The sequence below is a fragment of the Nycticebus coucang genome, chromosome X (genome assembly GCF_027406575.1).
Source record: "Nycticebus coucang isolate mNycCou1 chromosome X, mNycCou1.pri, whole genome shotgun sequence".
NCBI lineage: Eukaryota > Metazoa > Chordata > Mammalia > Primates > Lorisidae > Nycticebus > Nycticebus coucang.
Window position 1 is genome coordinate 111,662,820 of NC_069804.1, and position 15,614 is coordinate 111,678,433.

Sequence of the window (15,614 nt, forward strand, 5' to 3'; positions counted from 1 at the left end):
TCACAGAAAACAAAACCCGGAAAAGTTTGGAAAAACATGTCAACCAGCTGTATGGCTTCTAGGCTAGACTATCTGTCTTTGGCAAGCATGGCTGAATCATCTGATGGTACCACACCCCTGGCTATGGTGGCATGTGCCTATAGTCTCAGCTGCTCAGGAGGCTGAGGCAGGAGAATTTCTTTAGCCCGAGAGTTCAATTCAGCTTGGGCAACATGCTGAGATGCTGTCTCTAGAAAAGTATTAATAATTCTCAAATTAATGAAGAGAAACAAAGTCCTGTAGTTGTATGGAGTCTTTAAATTTGCTACTTTTCTATACTGTCCCTTTCACACAATATAAACTTCAAACCTATTATAGCTAGCAAAAAGGATCTGAGCAATAACTATAGTTGATTTGACATTACGGCAAATAAAGGGACAGAAACATGCAATATTTCATCCAGTATTTAGTCTGAATAGTGAATTCCACATTTGTGTGCTAGGCTGAAGGCTCTCCTCACTTCAGATATTGTTTCAATTGTTCTTGCAGGGAAGTGAGCTGTAAGGAGATGAAAAAAAAAAAACCATGAAAATTTTACCTGAAATCTTAAGTTCCATTACTTGATCTAGAATTTACTTATATGAACCCAAAGGAACTACTGTCATTTGTAAGGTTATCTTAGTCTTACAGTATTTCAAAGAACAGTGCCACAGTCAAGGTTGCATCATGCTGTGGTGATTATGTCATCCTTTATTATGCCAAACTTAAAAAAGGAAGCTTTAACATTGAATATGCTTTAGCAATTGAATACGTTTGCTTTTAAGAATCCATGCTTCTATGAAGAATATTCGGCAGTCACAGCTCACTGATAAGATCACTGTAGCCACATTGTAAGAACCAAAAGATAAAGAAGGCAGTTGGGATGGTTTCTTGTCCCAGTGAACAAACTGGATCTTATACTGAATCTTACCCGCTTCTTCTTGCCACATTGTAAGACATTGAGAAACCAGGTCAGAGTCCTAACTAGTCAGGAACTCGATGATGTTCTACTTATGTGTTCTAAGTCAGAAGGCCTGAACCTTTTGTGGTATAGGATTTAATTTTTTTTTTTTTTGGAATAGTGAAGTGACTGATAACATACAGATATATGCGATCTTTGGACAAAAGTTGTTTTAAAGTATTATCCAATTTAGGTCACTGCATACGAGTGTGGCTTTTTAGTCTGTGACAGGAATGAAACATTATAAAACAATCCTATGCTGCACATCACCTACCAAACTGCTACAGTTGCCATCTGCATTAATCTAGAGCAGCAGTGTTTTCCAACCTTTTTCAACTCACAGCACACTTGAACCTATAAACTTCCATGGCACACTTAAATTATGTTTATTAAACAGCAATGACAACTACAACTACAACAACAACACAACAAAATAGCCAGGTGTTGTGGCAGGCACCTGTAGGCCCAGCTACTTGGGAGGCTGAGGCAAGAGACTCGCTTAAGCCAAGAGTTTGAGGTTGCTGTGAGCTGTGACGCCATGGAACTCTACCGAGGGTGACACAGTGAAACTCTGTCTCAAAAAAAATAAATAAATAAATTATGTTGATTAAAAAGAGTTAAAGAATATTAACTGTGCTTTGAACTTCTTTCAAAAATAATTTAATTCATGATCTTTAAAAATTTTCGTGGCATATGGGTCGAAAACCAGTGACCTAGAGGCCCTTCTCACTCAGATACTGAATGATTTCCCAGTTGACCATGATTACAACCACTAACTGCAGCAGTTCTTTCTCCTTTGTGAGAAAAAAACCAAGATGATGTGAAGAACCTCCCACCATCTCCTAAAGGTAGGTGTTTCCCTAGGTTTAGACTACTTGCTGAACAGTCAACCTGGCTAACTCATCTAGCCCCACGGCTTCAATGATCATCTCTGTGTTTGGGCCTCTCTCCAATGTATTATTTTCAAAAGCACTATCAACTAAACTCATCTTCTCCATTCTCATCTCTGTTGTCTTAATTTCAGTTAATGATATACCAGTTCCCAGTTACCCAGGCTTTGGACTCATCTTTATTCCCATTTTTGCCCTGTAGACCCAAACAATTGTAAATTCTGGTTCCTTCTATCATTTGTACCTTCCTCAGTTCTCTCCCTATTCCAATTTATGTTATATACAGCTGGCCAAAAAAATCTTCCTGATGTATTCCCCAGGTTAAAAAAAAAAACAAAAAAGCTTTGAAGACTCGTTATGACCTATACCCCAAATCTAAACTCTTAATTAAGTCTGGCATCACCACTTCTTAGCCATTGTGCATCTAGCTCATAGCAACCTCAAACTCCTGGGCTCAAGTGATCCTCCTACCTCAACCTCTCCAGTAGCTGGGACTACAGGTGTGCACCACCAGGCTCAGCTAATATTTTAGTAGAGAGATGAAGTCGCAGTCTTGCTTAGGCCAGTCTCCAACTCCTGAGCTCAAGAGATTCTCCCACCTTGGCCTCCCAGAGTGCTAGGGTTACTGTCATGAGCCACTGTGCCCAACCAAGCATGTTGCCTTCTCAGAGAACACCCACCCTCCTTTCCTTATCTTCTTATTAAAACTCTTCCTACATTTTAAGGCCCCAAAGATCTGCTCCATGAAGCCTTCTCTAATCTCCATAGACAAAGTAAACTCTCATTCCTCTAAGTCCCTAGCCCTGTCATGAATTTCTCCCCAACTGAAGGCAGAGACTATATCATAAACATTTCAGAGCTCCCTGCAGAACCTAGCTTAAAGTAGGCAACCAATAAATGTACTTTGAATAAAGGAGCTAATATAAAGGACTCTGAGTAAAGTTTACAGCTACATTTTTGTGTTGAAAATATTATAGCACTCTTCAGTACTAACTATAGTCATGTGTTGCTGAACAATGGGGATACATTCTGAGAAATGCATCAGTGGGAAATTTGGTTGTGTAAACATCATAGATTGTATATACACAAACTTACATGGTACAGCCGAGTACAGACCTAAGCTATAGAAACAGTCTATTGCTCCTAGCTACAAACCTGTGCTGTACAGTCAGTGTACTGAATACTGTAGGCAGCTATAACACAATGGTAAGTATGTAAACTCATCTGAATATAGAAAGGGTACAGTAAAAATACAGTATAAAATGTAAAAAAAAAAAAAAAAGGTATACCTGTACAGTGCACTGGCCATGAATGGAGCTTGCAGGACTGGAAGTTGCTCTGGGTGAGTCAGTGAGGGAATGGTGAGTGAACATGAAGACCTAGGACATTACTGTACACTACTGTAGACTTTATATGCACTATACACTTAGGCTACACCAAACTTATTTTAAAAGAGTAATTGTGGGCGGCACCTGTGGCTCAAGGAGTAGGGCGCCGGTCCCATATGCTGGAGGTGGCAGGTTCAAACCCAGCCCCGGCCAAAAATCACCAAAAAAAAAAAAAAAAAAAAAGAGTAATTATGCTACATTATGATGGCTATGATATCACTAGGCAATAGGAATATTTCAGTTCCATTATAATCTTATGGAAGGAAGTCTGCTGTTGACCAAAGCATGGTTATACAGCATGTGACTATACTTACACAGATGAAAACAAAAATGTTTGGTGGGTACTAAAGTAATCTTGGCATTAACTGTTCACCTAGTTGTTTTTAAACAGAACTTGGGTAAGTGATTTACTGAGAGGAAGGGAATATACAGAACATAAAAATTCCCCTGGTCTTATGGGGATGGGGAGCAATGTATGGCATACATCCGTAACATTCTCTTCTCCTTCAACACCCAGTGACTGACCCAAGTTCATTAATTCTACCTTTAAAATACATTATCTCACATCAATGTTCATAGCAGCATTATTCATAATAGCCAAAACTGAAAGCAACCCAAATGTCCATTAATGAATGAATAAACAAAATGTGGTATATCGGGCAGCGCCTGTGGCTCGAAGGGGTAGGGCACCAGTCCCACATGCTAGAGGTGGCAGGTTCAAATCCAGCCCCGGCCAAAAAAAACCGACAAAAAACAAAACAAAACAAAAAATGGGGTATATCCATATAATGAATATTAGTAAGTATCAAATGGAATAAAGTACTGATATGTGCCACAACATAAATAAATATTGAAAACTTATACCAAGTGAAAAAATCCCTTAAAAGACTATGTATTATGTGACTCCATCTGTATGAAATAACCAGAATAGGCATTATATTAGTAAAAAGTAGATTAGTATGGCTCAGTGCCCATAGCTCAATGGTTGGGGTACTGGCCACATACACTGTGGCTGGCAGGTTTGAACCCAGCCTGGGCCTGCTAAACAACAATGAATGACAACTACAACATAAAAATAGCCAGGATGGGCGGCACCTGTGGCTCAAAGGAGTGTGGCACCAGCCCCATATGCCAGAGGTGGTGGGTTCAAACCCAGCCCCAGCCAAACTGCAACAAAAAAATAGCCGGGCATTGTGGCGGGTGCCTGTAGTCCCAGCTACTCGGGAGGCTGAGGCAAAAGAATGGCCTAAGCCCCAGAGCTGGCGGTTGCTGTGAGCTGTAACGCCACGGCACTCTACTGAGGGTGACAAAGTGAGACTCTGTCTCTTAAAAAAAAAAATAGCCAGGATTCAGCACCTGTAGCTCAGTGGTTAGGGTACTGGCCACATACACCCAGGCTGGCATGTTAGAACCCAGCCTGGGCCTGCTAAACAACAATGAAAACTACAACCAAAAAATAGCTGGGTGTTGTGGCAGGCGCCTGTAGTCCCAGCTTACTTGGGAGGGTGAGGCAAGAGAATTTCTTGTTCCCAAGAGTTTGAGCTTGCTGTGAGCTGCTGACACCACGGCATTCTACTGAGGGCATTCTACTGAGGGCGACATAGTGAGACTCTCTCTCAAAACAAAATGTAGATTAGTAGTTGCCTAGGGCTGGGTAGGGAAGAGACTCAAGGGAAATGGTGAGTGACTTAATGGGTACAGAGTTTCTTTTGGGGGTGATGAAAACTTCAATTGTGTTGACAGTTGTGCAACTCTGAATATACTAAAAAAGCCTTTGAATTGTATGTTTTTTTTTTTTTTGTTGTTGTTGTTGAGACAGGGTCCCACCCTATGCCCCTGAGCAGAGTGCAGTGGGTGTGGTAGCTCACCGCAACCTCAGACTCGGGCTGCCGGCACCCCGCTGCCTCAGCCTCCGGAAGCCTCTGGGATTACAGGCGCTCGCTGTGGCGCCCAGCTGGGTTTTTCCATTTTTTTAGGAGTTGGGGTCTCACTCTCGCTCAGACTAGTCTCGAACTCCTGAGCTCGAGCAATTCTCCCTCCTCAGCCTCCCACAGTGCTGGGATTACAGGCGTGAGCCACCGCGCCCGGCTGAATTGTATGGTTTAAATGGGTGAAATGTTTGGTATGTGAATTACATCGCAATAAAGCAGTTATAAAAACATTTGTATTACAGTTTTAAAATCTATATTCTTTCCATCTCCACTGCCACTACCTTAGTCCAAGTTGCCATCGTTTCTTAGTAGACTACCACATGGCATCCTATCTGACCCTCTGCTTCTACTCCTGCCTTTCTACAATCCATTCTCCAGATAATACTCCGGGTAATCTTTTAAAGTTCAAATTAGATGTGATTCTCCTGCTTCAAATTCTTCAAGGGCTTCCCATTCCATTTAAGACTAAAACCCATCCTCCTTATCATGGCTACAAGGCCATAATGCTATGGCCTCTGCCTATTTCTCCAACCTTATGTTAACCATTATCTTATCTGCTTTTAAATATTTCCAAGGTCCGCAAAAAGGCCAAGTTCTTTCCCAACATAGGACCTCGCATATGATCCACCCAGAGGCTTCATCCCACTTTTTGCCTAGACTTATTCTCCAGGTCTCAGCTTAAATATATCCTCGGAAAGATCTATCAGGATTCCCCAGTTTATTTTAATTTAGGACTCTAACAGCACCATTGAATTTACTTTTTTCATAGCACTTCTTCACAATCTGTACCTTTATATAGTGCTAGACTATTAGCACCATAAGGACAAGTACAACAGGTGCTCAAATAAGATCATTTTGTTCAACATCATTTCACTTAACATCAATAGGTTCTTGGAAACTGCAACTTTAAGTAAATGACATATAAAAGGCCCTTGAATGATATCATTACTTCGATGTTGTTTTATTATAACATTAATGAGAATAAAATGGCTTCCCAACCAGGGCCCCTGTTTGTGTGGAGTTTGCACATTCTCCCCACATCTGTGTGGGTTTTTTTCCCAGTACTCCGGCTTCCTCACACATCCCAAAGATGTGCTTGATTCACTGGCACATCTATTTTTTTTTTTTTTTTTGAGATAGAGTCTCACTCTGTTGCCTGGGTAGAGAGCTGTGGCATCATAGATCACAGCAACCTCAAACTCTTGGGCTTAAGGAATTCTCTTGCCTCAGCCTCCCAAGTAGCTAGGACTACAGGCGCTAACACAATGCCCAGCTAGTTTTTCTATTTTTAGTCAAGATAAGGTCTCGCTCTTGCTCAGGCTGGTCTCCAACTCCTGAGCTCAGGAGATCCACCCAGCTCAGCCTCCCAAAGTGCTAGGATTACACAGTAAGGCTGAGCCCGGCCTTACTGTCATGCCTAAATGGTCCCAGTCTGAGTTGAGTGTGAGTCTGCGATGGTATAGTGTCCTATTCAGGCTAGTTTCCACCCTGCACTCTGAGCTGCAGGGATAAGCACTGGCCACCCAGTGCTTAAGTCTTTATTAATATTTAAATATATGTTTAACTCACATTTATTTCAATGTTTAATATTAGAAGTGTTTTTTGTTTTTGAGACAGGGTCTTGCTCTGTCACCCAGGCTGGAGTGCAGTGAAATAATTGATCCTCCCGCATCAGCTTTACAAGCAGCTGGGACTACAGGCATGCAACATTTTGCTTGGCTAATTTTTTTAGTTGTTATAGAGACCAGGGTCTTGCTATGATGCCCAGGATGGTCTCAAGCTCCTGGCCTCAAGTGATTCTCCTACCTCATCTTCCCAAAGCCCAAAGTGCTGGGATTACAGGCATGAACCATCATGTTCCACCATGAACCACCTTCTGGTTTTGGTTTTTGAGTAGTTTTCTGATATTTTTGTGACCAGAAATATGCCACAGCAACTTAACTTGTGTTTAAATCAATTAGCCTATGGTAAAATTGCTTTTATTATACGTTGTTTTGCTTTAAGTTGCAGTTTCCAAGAATCTATCAACAACATAGTACTTACTGTATCTATCTTATTCAACATTTTACATCCGGTGCTTTTCCCTCCATAGGCATTCAATATCTGTTAAGTGAGTGAATTTTCACCAAGACCTTGTTTCACCCTGCTACCCTCATTTAGAAGATTTGGCCACCACTGTTCCTTTGAGAGGAACATCCAGAAATGATACAGGGGTGAGGAAGGGAGGTTCTTTTTTATTTTTTTTATTAAATCATAAAGAGGTAGATCATGTATACATTAATGCATTTATGGGGCACAATGTGCTGATTTCATATACAATTTGGAATACTTACGTTGTACTGGTTAATATATCCCTCACCTCATTTACTTAATTATTGTGTTAAGACATTTAACCCTATACTTAATAGATCCAACATGTACCCTTGCAATATGCACCATAGGTGTGATCCCACCATTCACCCTCCCTCCATCTGGCCTGAGGAGGAGGGTTCTTTGTATGAAATGTTTTCTTTTCTCTCTTTTTTTTTTGAGACAGAGTCTCACTTTGTTGCCCTCAGTAGAGTACTGTGGCATCATAGCTCACAGCAACCTCAAACTCTTGGGCTCAAGGCATTCTCTTGTCTCAGCTTCCTGAGTAGCTGAGACTACAGGCACCCACCACAATGCTTGGCTATTTTTAGAGAAGGGGTCTTGCTCTGGCTCAGGCTGGTCTCAAACCCGTGAACTCAGGCAATCCACCCACCTTGGCCTCCCAGAGTGCTAGGGGTACAGGCATGAGCCACGGTGCCCGACTCAAATGTTTTCTGATAGATTTGGAAACATACTTCTCACCTGCTCGGTTTTTTGACTTTCTTGTAGCTCAAGCTGCTTCAGCATAGAGTGTAAATGATTCTGGAAAACAAATTGTATAATTGATAAATGCTGAGTCTCAAAGAGAAAAGGACCAAGAGAGACAAGGAGTTTGGCAAGTGATGTGATAAGTAAGAAAACTGTCAGTTATACAAAAAGCACTCTTTTTAGGGATATGGAGCATAAAAACTATACCCCCTAACTACAGTGCTGTCCTATTTTATGCACTTTATACAATGTTTTTTCTTGCCTTAAAATAAATAACTGGAATGCTTTCATGTTACTTTTTCTAGTTTAGCATAAATCCTTTTGCTGTGTGACCTATTCGACCTGGCTTAGATTCTAGTGCTGACAACATCTCCATTTCCCCTCACTAGGGCAGACAATTACTATTCCTGACTAGTAAAACAGGCAACAACAATAATTATACTAATATAATATATCTGAATCTTTAAAAGTATTTCCATAGTTATTATCTTCCTTGGTTATTCTAAAGAATAACACATGAAAACTGGGTTTAGGTCTGTATCAAGCTGCTCCCCTTCAATGACTGTAGTTCTACAGAAAAGGAAAGCTGGCGAGGAATTATGCAAATGCTTCTGAATTTCCCTCACTATAAAAATGGAAGCAAACATGACCTAACACATATTTTCCTTTTGTTGAAGCTCTTAAACACATGTATTATTAAAAATAAAACTGGATAAGAGGGACTTTACCTAACAAATGCAAGCAGTGTAACCTGGTTTCTTATAACCTCAATGAATCCCCAGCAATAAAAAAAATAAATATTAGGCTATTAAATAAACTCTATACTACATTGTAAAAAAAATAAATAAAATAAAAATAAAACTGGATATTCTTATTCAAGCATGCATTAAAAAATCTAACTAATTTAGTTACTCCTCCTTTACTGCAATAAATACATTTTGGTACAAACAACATGGTTCAATCTATGCCCAACCATTTACTTTGAGTCTTGGCAAGTTAATTAACCTTTTTGAGTTTCAATTCTTTATCTGTAAAATGAGAATGGTGATGGGGCGGCGCCTGTGGCTCAGTCGGTAAAGCGCCGGCCCCATATACCGAGGGTGGCGGGTTCAAACCCGGCACCGGCCAAACTGCAACCAAAAACTAGCCGGGCGTTGTGGCGGGCGCCTGTAGTCCCAGCTACTCGGGAGGCTGAGGCAAGAGAATCGCTTAAGCCCAGGAGTTGGAGGTTGCTGTGAGCTGTGTGAGGCCACGGTACTCTACCGAGGGCCATAAAGTGAGACTCTGTCTCTACAAAAAAAAAAAAAATGAGAATGGTGATAGTATCTAAATTTGGGGGATATGAGGCTAAAATGAGATGATACATTACAATTTTTAGCTCTTTACATGCATTCTACATAGTAAATGTTAAATAGTGACAATTTTTAAGTCACGTGATCCCTTCCCCAAAAGGCTTATATTGGATGATCAAAATTACTCAGGTTTAAGGGCTATCTTCTATTAGGAGTTTCTAAGAGATTGTTTACGTTCATGAATGAAGAACAAGAATGCTACATAGAGATGACATGAGTAGAAACACAAACATGGGATTTTGAAAGTAAGGTATCAAGATGTCTTTATATCAGCCAACAAGAATTTACCTTGAGTGTCAGGTTTTCCACTTTCATGATGAGATCCTTCTGTCTTTGAATTTTTCTCTGAATCACGCAGAGGCTTTTCTCTACGTAATGAATCTGCTTCTGAATTTCAAAGACTAACAGAGACAGACAGAAACTTTATGAATATAAATATAGCCCAGCCTAAACTAATGGACCAAGATCCAAATCAAGTAACACTTGACTACACATTTTAGCAATACCTTCCAAACTCAGCCTTGCATCTAATATGCATTTACAGTCAGCTTTTAGCACAGCTGTCCCTGTTTTTCCCTCCAACTTACCTACTGAACTGGCACCTTCCTTTGCCTCATACTGGCCAAATTCAAGAAACTTGGCCTGTAGCTCCCTTTCCAGATCTTCTTCACATTCCTCTTCCACTTCCTCATCTTCATCCTCATCTTCATCATCGTCATCGTCGTCATCGTCGTTGTCGTCATTATCATCATCATCATTATCACTGGTACTACTAGAATCACTTAACATCTCCCGAAGCATATCATATTCTACTGATTTTAAGCAAGAAAAAGGTGAACTACCTGAAACTTTCCAAATGACTCCCATTCCAGATACATATTCCTTATATTCAAATTCACTGGGCAACCAGTGAATTTTAGAAATCATCTTTCTTGCAGAAGGATTATTCCCTTCACCAAACAAGGACAGGAAAAGAAAAACACTGTAACATCCATTCACATATTCGGTGACCCATATATCTAGATAACATAAGGATCTGTAGGAAGTTAGAATACCAGCGGTGGATGGGATATTATAACACCAACCTAAAATCACTAAAGAACTAAGGGACAAATAAGAAGGAAAAAACCTAGCACTCTGGGAGGCCGAGGCAGGTGGATTGCCCTGAGCTCACAAGTTTGAGACCAGTCTGAGCCAGAGTGAAATCTCGTCTCTAAAAAGTGCTGGGTGTTGTGGCAGGCCCCTGTAGTTTCAGCTACTCAGGAGGCTAAGGCAAGAGAATCACTTGAGCGCAAGAGTTTGAGATTGCTGTGAGCTATGACACCACAGCACTCTATCAATGGTGACAAAATGAGATTGACTAAAAAAAAAAAAAAAAGGAAGGAACAAAGGTAAAGGCATCTTTTTTCCATAGTTTACCTGCAAATCTATGGAGAATGATCTGATACCCAGTCAAAACCTGTTCTATCTGAAGCACCCACTTTGCCTCAGCTAAATTACCTGAGATAGGAGCCCGCTCGTAGCCTGGGGATAACACAAAGCCTGGAATGGAACCTTGACTTTCAATTTCCTTAGTTTCATCTTCAGCAATTACTTCCCATCCTGAAAGGAGGAGGCAGTCAAAGAAAATAAAGAAGGAAAGGAAAAGGTACAGTTAAAAGAGAGGAGTGCTGGCAAACAGTGCTATTTAATTTAGTCCAACTTCAGGCTATTTGTATGTGGATTCCTAGTTTGGAGGAGTACCTTATACTGAATTATACAAATAAATAAATTTCTGGCTTGGCGCCTGTGGCTCAAGCAACTAAGGCGCCAGCCACATACACCTGAGCTGGAGGGTTCAAATCCAGCATGGGCCTGCCAAAGAACAATGACGGCTGCAACCAAAAACTGGCTGGGTGTTGTGGCAGGTGCCTGTAGTCCCAGCTACTTGGGAGGCAGAGGCAGGAGAATCGCTTGAGCCCAGGAGTTGGAGGTTGCTGTGAGCTGTGATGGCACAGCACTCTACCCAGGGCGACAGCTTGAGGCTCTGTCACACAAAAAAAAAAAGTAAATTTCTATCACATGATTTTACTGTTACTGTCCCTAGCTAGAACATAACATTTCCAAAACTCTTAAGTTCGCACATCAAAACTGGCACACAAATACCAATTGTGGGTTTGTCAGCATGTGCCTATAGGGTGGAACAGACTAAGCAGTAAATATTTTTAATTTTTTTTTTTTTTGGTAGGGGCGGCGCCTGTGGCTCAGTGAGTAGGGCACCGGCCCCATATGCCGAGGGTGGTGGGTTCAAACCCAGCCCCGGCCAAACTGCAACAAAAAAATAGCCGGGCGCTGTGGTGGGTGCCTGTAGTCCCAGCTGCTCGGGAGGCTGAGGCAAGAGAATCATGTAAGCCCAGGAGCTGGAGGTTGCTGTGAGCTGTGTGATGCCACGGCACTCTACCCGAGGGCGGTACAGTGAGACTCTGTCTCTACAAAAAAAAAAAAAAAAAAATTTTTGGTAAAAAATGTTTTTATAAAGGATACGGGCACAGATGGCTTCAGCATCTGAACACAGCAGTCTCTTTACTTCCTTTTCCACATCTGGAGAGTCAGTGAACTAAAATTGGGGAAAGAGATACAAATACTGTCATTTAACACTTTCCATTTTGCAGAAATGCCCTTTTCCTACATACTGATAAATTCAAAGTTTTAGGTCTCTTCAGATGCCCATCAAACCAAATTTCTACTTTAAGTACTGCTATTTATGAAGGATTTTGTAATCATGTTCTAGATTTTTATACAATAATTTTATTTTTCCCAATTAAACAAATTACTTGAGACATTTAATCTTTTCAATTTGCAACTCTATGGCAAAGATCTCTCTCAGAGGTACAGCCCTTAGATCTCAGTTATTAATTATTCTCCCTGATTAATACTGACAAAGAGACAAAGAACTATAATTCCTTATTAGCTATTTAGAAGTAATTTGGTCTAAGTTCCAAATCCCCAGATTTCACTTCCCCACCATCTTCATTATTAGAGATGTTCCTACAAAAACTGGATCTTAGCTACATGTTCTTCCTTGAATCCAGTTTTAGATAATTATCTCCACAGCAACCAATGCGTCATGCCACAAATAGAAATTAAGACTTTGAGGGGGGATAAGCAATTGCAAACAACTGCTGCTAAAAATAAACCCTGGATTCCAAGGAATGGCTTTTTAAATAATATGAGAGAGAAAAAAGTAGATTAGAGTAAATGGGGTCATTGGCCACATTGTATGTTTTCCTAGAAGCTACTGGATAACAAACAATAAATTCATTATTCAGTGAATTAAACACAGTGTATGTATATGGGAGTGGGAGTTGGGGTGAGAAAGCAAGCTTAAAAGTAATCTTTATGACTTATTTGGTTTGTTTGAAACTAATAAGCTATTAAGCAAAACACATTAAGGGTAAACAATAAAGGTATGATTGTTCTACCTCAGCAAAGTTGATTTCTTCAATTTGTTTGCAATCGGGGGGCTATGAAATAAAAGACAATAAACAATGAAGTTATATTATAATTGTTCCACTCCAGGAAAGCTTAAAGAGCTCTGTAACTATTCTTAATTTAGTTTTATATTTAGTAGGCACTCACTAAATGCTATTGACTAACAGAGTATAAAAGCCAAGGCAACTATATTGATAGATTGGAAGACTCAACATAGCGAAGGTGTTAATTCTTCCCAAATTCTTCTGAAAGTATAATGAATTTCCTATCAAAATTCCAGCAAAGTTTTCTGTAGACACAGACAAGCTTATTCTAAATTTTATATAGAAAGGTATAGGCTCTAAAACATCTAAAACAGTATTATATAGCTACACTGTGATACTGGTGGAGGGATTGACACATGGATCAGTGGAACAGCATAGAAAATCCAGAAATAGACCCGCACACATGCCAAACTGGTTTTTGGCAAAAGTGCAAAACAATATGGAAAGACAGCCTTTTCAACAAATGGTGCTGGAACAATTGGATGTCCTTAGGCAAAAAAAAAAAAAAAAACAACAAACTTGTACTAAATCTCATACCTTTTATTTTTGTTATTTCTTTTTTTGAGACAGAGTCTCACTTTGTCACCCTCCATAGAGTGCTGTGGCATCACAGCTTACAACAACCTCAAACTCTTGGGCACCATTGATCCTCCTGCCTCAGCCTCCCAAGTAGCTGGGACTACAGGTGCCCACTACAACACCTGGCTATTTTTAGAGATGGGGTCTCCCTCTTGTTCAGGCTGGTCTTGAGCTCCTGAGCTCAGGCAATCCACTCACCTCGGCCTCCCAGAGTGTTAGGATTACAGATGGGAGCTACTGCACCTAGCATTTAAATCTCATACCTTTCGCAAAAAATTAACTCAACAATGGATTGATCACAGGTTGAGATATAAAATGTAAAACATTTTTTTAAAAAAACATAGGAGAAAATTTTCAGGATCTGGGCTAGGCAAAGAGTTCTTAGACTTAACACCAAAGCAAGATCTTTAAAAGAAGAAAAAAACAATAAAAGTTGGACCTCATCAAAACTAAAAAGTTTTGGTATTTGAACGATCCTGAGAAGGGGATGAAAAGAGAAGATATAGACTGGGAGAAAATATTTGCTAACTACATTATCTGACAAAAGACTTCTAGTATTTAGAATACAAAAGAACTCTCAGGCGCGGCACAGTGGCTCACCCTATAATCCTAGCATTCTGGGAGGCCAAGGCAAGTAGATTGCCTGAGCTCAGGGGTTCAAGACCCGTCTGAGCAAGACTGTCTCTACCAAAAATAGAAAAACTAGCCAGGTGCTGTGGCAGGCACCTGTAGTCCCAGCTAATTGAGACGCTGAGGCAAGAGGCAAAAGGATCGTTTGAGCCCAAGAGTTTGAGGTTGCTGTGGGCTAGGCTGACTCTATGGCACTGCAGTCTAGGCAACAGAGTGAGACTTTGTTTCAAAAAAAAAAAAAAGGAAAGAAGCAGCAGCCAAGCCACAGTACTCTTGTAGCTTCCCCAAGGTCCTATAAGCTTGAAATAGGGTTAGAAATATAACTACAATTCCCAATTCTTAGGTTCCACATGAGTTCACTTTAAATCTAGATCTTGCAATTGAAAACTAAAAGCATTAGCATAAATTTCAAATTCATGATTCTTCCAGACCCCTAATGACTAGGCTATAACCTCAAGAATCAGGTTTGTTTTTATTCACTGCTATACTACACCTTCCCATCTGTTAACACATAGTGCCTGGCATTTAGCTCACATTCAATAAACATTTACTGAACACATGAATGAATGAACAAGTTAATTCCCAGCTGACTTTCTCCCTTTCCATTCTCCTCTCAATCCTCTTCTAATTGACCCAACAGACACACAAATAGCATGCAACTAACCTTTCTTGTTACTTTCCGGAACCTTCTCTTCCTGACGTTCTTAAGTGGTGGAGTAACTAAAATAAATACAACACAATGAAACATATATATGATTGATAGTAGTCACATACTTATCTGAATTTGATACAGAAAGGTCATGCTATAAACCACTGGCTCATGACATGACTCCTTCCCTTAAAAGCATCTGAGAGTCTAATGAACCTAAGGCCTAAGTGTGGTAAGAGGTCTCTGGTTCACGAGGAATTAGGATTCAACAGATAAATCTAGTCAGCCAGAATAAGCAAGGGGCTGGTGACTTACTGCCATGCTTCCAGAGATATTTTTTCTGGTTCTCCCTTTCATTTTTCTTGGTTGTTTTAACATCAGTAGAGGTAACTGGTTCTTCTGGAGAAGAATGGACATCATCTTCAGCACTGCACAGAAGCATCTACATTTAACAAAGACAAAGAAGTCGACCACAAATATTGGGTTAACAATAAATCATGTTCATTCTTACTACCAGAAATCCTAGAGCACAGAAGAGCTTGATACTTGGCATTTCCAGAAGACCAAGTATTATGTAATATACACCTATGTTCTCTCATATTCTCCCTCCCCCTCCCTCCCTCCCAACAATAGCACCATATATGGACTCTGAGGGTCTTTTTTTTTAAGTTAGAGTGCTGAACAATGCAGAGGGAATACACTGAAAACAGATACATCTTAACACTTTGATTTAGAGAGGAAATAAGAAGACAGCAGAGAGGATGATAAGAACCAATTTAAAGCTGGGCACCATGGTTCATGCCTATAATCGTAGCACTCAGGGAGGCCAAGATGGGTGGATTGCTTGAGCTCAGGAGTTCAAG

The 15,614-nt window shown here is 40.3% G+C and overlaps 1 protein-coding gene across 1 annotated transcript in view; it reads right to left on the minus strand.

Moving 5' to 3' along the window:
• Positions 1–495: 495 nt before the first annotated feature.
• Positions 496–15,614, minus strand: part of TAF7L (TATA-box binding protein associated factor 7 like) — a 28,119-nt gene continuing 13,000 nt past the window's right edge. Inside the window, exons 7-15 of the mRNA XM_053579051.1 lie at positions 15,067–15,193; positions 14,767–14,822; positions 12,840–12,881; positions 11,902–11,974; positions 10,879–10,980; positions 9,966–10,190; positions 9,667–9,779; positions 8,021–8,080; positions 496–537 (exon numbers count right to left, since the gene is read on the minus strand). Of these exons, the coding sequence (XP_053435026.1) occupies positions 496–537; positions 8,021–8,080; positions 9,667–9,779; positions 9,966–10,190; positions 10,879–10,980; positions 11,902–11,974; positions 12,840–12,881; positions 14,767–14,822; positions 15,067–15,193 (840 nt within the window). The remainder of the gene's footprint in view (positions 538–8,020; positions 8,081–9,666; positions 9,780–9,965; positions 10,191–10,878; positions 10,981–11,901; positions 11,975–12,839; positions 12,882–14,766; positions 14,823–15,066; positions 15,194–15,614) is intronic.